Source organism: Oryza sativa, chromosome 11, assembly GCF_034140825.1.
Source record: "Oryza sativa Japonica Group chromosome 11, ASM3414082v1".
Lineage (NCBI taxonomy): Eukaryota > Viridiplantae > Streptophyta > Magnoliopsida > Poales > Poaceae > Oryza > Oryza sativa.
The window spans coordinates 24,476,456-24,484,442 of record NC_089045.1 but is presented as its reverse complement, the minus strand read 5'-3'; the positions used below and the strand labels follow the sequence as shown (position 1 = coordinate 24,484,442).

At 40.6% G+C, this 7,987-nt stretch overlaps 1 protein-coding gene across 1 annotated transcript; it reads right to left on the bottom strand.

Annotated features, from left to right (window-relative positions):
• On the bottom strand, positions 1 to 3,711 carry LOC4350826 (disease resistance protein RGA5-like). The gene is made up of 4 exons (XM_015761971.3): positions 3,577 to 3,711; positions 3,428 to 3,501; positions 2,420 to 3,334; positions 1 to 2,164 (listed from the first exon to the last, which is right to left on the bottom strand). The coding sequence occupies exons 3-4, from the start codon at positions 3,097 to 3,099 to the stop codon at positions 1,813 to 1,815; spliced, it is 1,032 nt and encodes a 343-aa protein (XP_015617457.1). The 5' UTR covers positions 3,100 to 3,334; positions 3,428 to 3,501; positions 3,577 to 3,711; the 3' UTR covers positions 1 to 1,812.
• Positions 3,712 to 7,987: the final 4,276 nt, after the last annotated feature.

Sequence of the window (7,987 nt, the reverse complement as noted above, 5' to 3'; positions counted from 1 at the left end):
AGTCACAATCTCCCCTTTCTCCTGTGAACGAACGCAGCCTAAGTCCTAATTACAACACCAATTAGCTGCATTATAATAGGAATTACACGAGTAATTAGGTTCAAAAAGTGAAACCAAAGTAAAGAAGCGAAAAATTGAAACCTGTGATCATCCACTTGTTTCTTCTCATCCTTCTGTCTGACCTCATCCTCAGTTATGCTGTCTGGATTTTCTTCCAAGATAATATCATCTTTTGTCATCAGTCTAGTCATTTCACCATAGAAACCACAAATCAATTGAATGGTAATTGTAGGATTTCTTGGATCATTCCAAACACCAGTCATCAAAGCAGACCCTGCATCAACAGAACCTTCACTCTCCACTTTTGCATATATCTCCTTAAGCCTTGACAAGTGCTCAATGTTGATAAGGTTATTGCCATGCAGACCCACTCTTTGCAGACTGAGACCAACATTGAACCTTAGCTTCAGTTTTTCAAGATTAGGCATTGCATCTACCTCAACTTTGAGCCAAGGTACAGTGCACTTGAGTTTAAAGTACTTCAAAGCTACGAATCCTCCTTTACCAAAACTGATCCTTTCCTCAGGTGCTCTTTGGATATACACAGAGAGAGAAGTGAGTGCAGGTAACACACTAAGAACATCAACATCATGTCCCAACATCTCACTAATGGCAATCTTCAAGATACTGAGATTGTTCAGTTCTTTGATTCACCTAGGTAGGCATGAAAATATGCATGAGCGCCATGAAAATTCAAACCTTGTCAGAAGAACCGGAGGAGATGAAACACTGAAGTCATCAGAAGAAATTTCCATAATTGAAGAATCAGCATCATCCAATGAACCAGTAAATACCAGAATTAGAGACTTCATGTTTTTGAGTTTATTGAGAACAGACCCTAGAAGTTTCAGATTGGCAGGCTGTCCACTAGAACATGTCATGTGAAGATTTTGAAGATTTACCATCTTCCCAAGATCCACAATACTTTCTGTTGAGCTCCCGCTGAGATCAAAACACCCTAAAGTATGAAGAGACTTCATCGGCTCAGTGAAATGGGGCAAAGTAGTCTCACTTGGAAGAATCAACTGTTGCAATCGTGGCAAATAAAAAATATCTGATGGAACATAACTCAATCTTGCTTCTATTTTTAACTTTGCCAAATATTGCAACTGTCGCATCTGCATTGGTAGCCTTATATTCAGATGGCATGCATCAATATACAGATACTTTAATCCAAGCAACTCAGCAATTTCTGAGAGGTCATAAGTTACATCATCATCATCAGCAGATAATCGAAGGATCAAAACTCGAAGAACTCTAAACTCAGCAATAGAAGGTGTACAGCGGAGAGGTCCAAAAAAGACAAGCGTGCGAACTTGTGACCATCTCAACCCAATTGGTGTTGTCACATCATTTGCATTGCCAAAACGAAGGGACAACCGACGAATCTTATCAGCAATTCGCACATCTGTCTGATGATTATCAATTGCAATGGCAAAATTGTGCTGGACTGCCTTAGACCGAATAGAATCAATTATCATGTAATGCACTCTAAAGGACAACACTTCATTATCAAACCTGGTCTCTACAGGTTGTATTAGCCCATAGCTGATAAGCTAATCAAAATAGATCAATGCCACCCTCTTCTCATCATTTCCATCAACTGTATCAATAAATCCTTCTGCAAACCATTGACTCAACAGTTCATCTTTTAAAATTATATCGTCTTCTTCATATATTCCGAGATAAAGCATGCAGGCTTTCAAAGGATGAGGAATAATATTGTAAATGAGGTCCAAAATCCCTTCCAATTTAGAACTTAATGATTTTTTTTACAACATTCCATTGCTCTGTGCTTGGTGGCAATCGTGTTAAAATACTAGCTACAATAGCCATCATGAGCGGTAAGCCACTAAAGAGTTGTGCAATCTCAGAAGAAATTTCCTTTAGATATTCATGGACTCTGCTGAAGAATTCATCAGATTCAACTTTATTAAATGGTTCCTTCTTAAAGATGTATTTGCGGTTATCAACACAGCACCTCTGAGCTACATGATCAATTTCTGTAGTTATCAATATTCTACTGTAAAAATTCTTTGGCAAAGTCTGATTGATAGTGTTCCATATATATGATGACCAAACACCATCAATTACAATAAAATACCTGCCAAAAGTCATAATTTAGCTAATCCAAAGTCTCAAAAAATAAGGGATCATCTAAATAAGTGACGATATAAACCAGGGCTTAAAGTAGTCAGATTTTTTTTTTTTGACCGCAGGATCTATACCCAACGATAAAAAAAAATCTAATAAACAAGTTACTAAATGGAGGAAATCAATTACTAAAAATGGAAAATGAACAATTAAAGCTAATAAATTAGATTATCAAAATGATAAGCCAATTAAAAGAAAGAATTACCTTTTGTCATTCAGATATGACTTGATCTCATGGGATAAATTATCCACCTCAACAGTACCAGTACCAGGAGGATCATGCTGCCGAACTTGTGAGAATAAACTACCGAGCACCCTCTTCATGTCAGGTTTCCGAGATAACCTTAGAAAGGCACAACATTGAAACTGAAATCCAAACTTCTGATAAAGTTCTTCAGCAAGGGTGGTCTTGCCAACACCACAAAGTCCAATGATAGCAATGACCTTGCATTCTTGCTGCCCATCATTTAGTAACCCAACAAGTTTATCCATATCTTTGTCCATACCGAGGTAGCAGCGTTGGCTGGTCTCTTCAGCTAACGGGAGAGTTAAAGACATTGTTCCATTTGATTCCCACCCGGAACGTCTCTCTAAACTACCAAGATCATAACGCTTATAAAGCATAATCAATTCCTTCAAGCAAGAACTGAAACTTGAGACCTCATCAACAATTTTTTGCCTCCATGACAATTTCTTCTGGAGCTGAGAAGCGTTGAAGCGGGATAACTTCTCCTGGAGCTGAGAAGTCTTAAAGAGGGGCAATTTCTTCCGGAGTGGAGAAGCCTTAAACTGGAGAGCTCTTTGGATCTTGGCATTAGCGGCAGCATGGAAAAGCTCATCAACAAAGTCGTCGATGTCGTAGCACAGCTCCCGCACCTCCTTCATCCAGTAGTTAGCCTAGAAGGGAGGGCCCTCCAGATCTGATGGTTCCATCAGATAATCTTCTATCAAAACTTGGAGGCCGTCTTTGAGCACACCTAGCGCTTTCATCTCTTCCTTGTGCAGCCGCAGTCCAGGCTCGGAGAGCAACCGGACCAGTTTCCCAAAAACAATATGAATGGCTCCCAGCGAGGCAGTGATGGGAGGATCCATCTCCCCACCCCTCTCCATCTTCCCAACACTAGAGAACACCAAATAAACCATGGGGATTGAATTACGGATAGCAGGAAATTAAACGAATAGCGAGAAATTGATGAGAGGGTGAAGAACATACCATGCAAATAGAATCGAAATCGATCGGGAATTCGGGATTATCCCATAGCTATCGATACCTTGAACTTGGAGGACCTGTGCAAGGGCGGGCTAGGGTTAGATCAAGACAAGGATATGGTCTACCAGTGAGAAGTGGAGACGGGCACTCACCAAGACGAGGTTTCCTCGCCGGCGGCGGGAGGTCGCGAGGAAGCGGTTGTCGCCGGCGGCGTCGCTCGAGACGGAAGTACGGAAGAATCCGACGCCGCGCCGCGTCCACGACCAGGAGAAGACGGCGCTCGAGTCGAGTCCAATCGACACGGAACGGCTCCGGGAAGAGACGATGCCTTTTGGGCTGGGCCTCGACTCCGTATCAGTTATGGTTATGGACCGTGTTGGATTCCGTCCTCGTTTCTATTTTTTTTTCTGGAATAAGTTCATTTTGACTCCCTTAACTAGTGTAATTCATATCCCTAACCCTAAACCATAATACCAGATATCTCGACCCCCAACTATTAAAACCTGTGTAATTTGACTCTCTCGGTGGTTTTGAAGGGCGGTTTCGCTGACGTGGTGCCTATATGACAATATTGACCTAGTCTTCGTTCCACGTGACGTTGATGTGATGCTTATGTTGAATTAGAATTAAAAAAAATCTGTGGACCATTTGTCATTCAAAAAAAAATATGGGACCCACATGCTATCCTCTCTCCTTTTTCCTCCCTCTCTCCTTTTTTCTTCACCTTGGCCAAAGTGGTGACAGAAAGCACTTTTTCCTCCCTCTCTCCTTTTTTCTTCACCTTGGCCGAAGTGGTGACAGAAAGCACTGGAACGGCGACGACGGCATGTGGGCGAGTACGGGAGGGTGGCTGTGCCGGTGCGACCTGGCAGGGCCGTGCCGTTAAATTTACAGGCCCTGTACAAGGCTCTAAGTGAGGCCTAAATCAGGTATCAAATATAGCTAAAATAATGTATATACTACAGAGCAAATGCGATATATTAAGAATAGTATATTTTTTTAACTCTTGTTTTGCATAATCAGAAACTGCCAAACTAAAAACGGAGAATATTTGTTGCTGTTGCTGGCTTGCTGCTTAGTGCCTTGCATGTTGGTTGCTTGCTAACTTGCTATTAGCTAGATGAATGAAAATATGAAATTGGAGAAGCTGGCTGGCGGCCTGGCGCTCGCAGGAGACGAGACGTTCAGACTCAAGACGAATTGAATAAGTCACAGATACGAAAACGAAAGATAATACAAAAGGCTGTGGGGCCTCGGGGCTCGGAGTCGAGAATACGAAGCGCCACGTACGCGAAGTCGCCATGCGGAGACATGTGTGGACTCGAACGGGTTTTCGGCGCTCTAGCCTCACACGAATACATGGGCCTTCTCTGATTGGGCTGATTTTTTTGAGGCCCTGAAAATTTGGAGGCCTTGTACGGTCACATGGCTCGCACGCCCACGTGCACGGCCATGAGACTTGGTGCACGTGTGAAGGGAATCCAGGGCGAGGGAGGGCACCTATGCAGCTACTACCTCAACGACATGGAAAAAAGCAAACAGTGGTGAGATTCTTTTCAAAGTTATCTTAATAATATAATAGAATGATAGATTTTGTGCCGCATAAAAGTTAGTTGCTAGTATCAAGCGTAGCAAACCTACCACCCTGCGGGTCCCGTCAGGAAGCCGCTGCCCTAAAACGGGCACGCCGGCACTACCGCCATATCCCTCAACTTTCTACCGTATGATACAGCTGTAGAAGCAATCCCCCTCACCCTCTACCCCCACCATACATACGCTGATTCTTATTAGGATGGTCGCTATCTACTATCCATGAAGAATCAAATGGTCTAAATAGCATCACCATCAAGGATGACTAGAGGTTGGGGTGCGCCGCCTGTAGACAATTAAGTTAAGTTAATAGATCGTACCTTGTCTTGTATTTATAGGAAAGTGCATTATGTAGGACAAGCACCTAAGGTGCAAAGCTAATTAGGGTGGCATAATAGTGGAGGGAAAGTCAATAGTTTACTTCCATAGTGATGAATTTTACAGTCGAGTTGTAGCAAAAGAATTATCCTATGATAACACAAGGCATTGATGTGCTCTTCATAGAACACTAATTGTTGCTTAGATGTGAGCTGCCTTATAGAAGTGGAAGACGCAAATGGACTGAAGATGTATGTTATTCTGCACTGCAAAATTTGTCCATCATTTCTTTAGGCTGCATCGACCATCTGTTGATACATGTAAAACCATGGTGGTTGAATCATTTCCTGCTGTTTGGACCTGGATGTTGATTGTTTTCTTGCCTTCCATGAGTGGCTGTATGTACTTCTGGGAAAATTCCTTAGTAAAGTACTGTAATGGAGACTGCATGTTAGCTTTTTGTTACAGGCATAAAAAGAAAAATAGCTACTCCCTCCGTTTTATATTATAGACTTTTTAGTATTATTCACATTTATATATATGTTAATGAATCTAAACACATATATGTCTAGATTCATTAATATCTATATGAATATAGGCAATGCTAGAAAGTCTTATAATATAAAACGGAGGAAGTATTAATTACAGTTACTAAAAGCTGAATAGTATGCGGAAGAACTTACTATCCTATCTTGCTCCATGAACGTGGTGTTGATAGTGACAATGTAGAATTTGCTTGATTGGCTCAGGAACTGCTCGATTTCAGTTCTTTATGTCAGATGTGACTTCAACGTTTTTTGCACAAAAGCACAGATCCTTGAATTCACGTTTGGTGGTCCCTATGGGAAAAATAGGTAAATGGTAGTTTGTAGAGAGTGATAGTTATAATCAGGATGCATACGATCGAAGATTGACTGTAGCTGGTATGCTACGTTAGCAAAGGGAACTAAAATATATAATGTAAAAAATAAGAATATAGATGTTTGAACAGAACGGTGATTCATAGATGAGGTTTTAGATTTTATGAGTATATGGTGAGATGTATCTTTACTACATAAATGCATTAGGGGGTGTTTAGATGGGGCTAAAACTTTTTAGCCCATGTCACATCGGATGTTTGGACGCTAATTTAGAGTATTAAACCTAGACTAGTAAAAAAACTAATTTCATAAATGAGAGCTAATCCGCGAGACGAATTTTTTAAGCCTAATTAATCAATAATTATCAAAAGTTTACTGTAGCATCACATTGTCAAAATCATGGCGTAATTAGACTAAAAAAATCGTCTCGCGAATTAGTCCAAAGTTATGGAATGGGTTTTGTAATTAGTGTATGTTTAATACTCTAAATTAGTGTCCAAACATCCGATGTGACAGGGACTTGGAATAAGTCTCTAGAAACCAAACAGGCCCTTAGCCATCTAATCGTGTTGTCATATGATAGCTGATGTGACTGTATCATGTCCGTGGATTGTGTGATTCTATTGTGCCCAGGTGTCTGCACTTAACTGTGAACAGAATAAAATTTCAGAAGGCAGTTTCAATTGGATAGAGATGGATACTAAATTTACCTGATTTCTTCATTCCGGAGGCAATATCAGTTGTAAGCTCTTTGCCACTGTCGGAGGATGTAATCTGAAATGCAAGAATGGGAAAGGAGCATAAGTGAAATCATATATATACAAGTACTCACAAAACGGTTGCGATTTAGGTGGTTGAATCTTAGCATGGATGATACGGGTCGAACCAAGACTTAAAAACCCTGAAACAAATGCTGACTATAAGTTGCTACCAAGATGAGGATAATAGCAGGGGAAATAGAACAGCAGGCCAAATTTATAATAGCATGTATCCAATTAACCCATTTTTTAGAATAAAAAAATAGTGATGGTGAGTCGCTGACAGACTGCCACCACCACTATTTTATCCTAGTAGTATAGATTAAATATTTTTAGAGCAATCGTGATTTATTGAGTATACGTGACCATACGACGTGCTAGTCCTGGTTTTATGCTGTAATAATAAAGTGGTAACCGAGTAAAATAAGAGCTTATATAATAGTAGGCTATAAGCTAGTTGCAAGAAGATAAATGAGGAGAGAGAACGGCAGCGGGCTACAGATTTATAGCCAGCTGTAGTACGGACTACAAGATACAGTGTGTGTATGACAGGTGGGACCAAATATTAATAGGTAGTATGTAACTATTGTATGAATGATCTATTAGGGCACCCACAATGGTTATCTATAAGCTCTCTACAAGAGATCCATGTCAGCATATTTTCCTACTTAGAAGATATTAAATGAAGAGAGAGAGCAAAGCTATCTACTAACTTAGAGGTAGTCTATAGAGAAAAACGAGGCAATGCATGAGAGAGCTATAGATACCCATGTAGACATACTATTGAGGTGGTTTACTATTAATCTAGTCTATTACTGAGATGTGCATGTTTTATAGATAACACCTTACTTTACCATTGCGGGTGCTCTTTAATTGGCTATATAGATGAATTGGAGTTATTAGTTGGCTATAGTATTAAACTTGCTCTAAGAAGCTCAAACTACAACCGGAGTTGTCGATCTCCGATCCGACGGCTCACATTAACCGAGATACCCCTTAACCCGCTCCAAAATATCCTCACCCGCTAAACCCACCTC

Coding starts and splice junctions, on each gene's coding strand:
- LOC4350826 (XM_015761971.3), bottom strand. CDS start 3,099: ATGAAGGAGGTGCGGGAGCTGTGCTACGACATCGACGACTTTGTTGAT. Junction 2,165..2,419: donor TCATATCTGAATGACAAAAG/GTAATTCTTTCT, acceptor GACTTTTGGCAG/GTATTTTATTGTAATTGATG.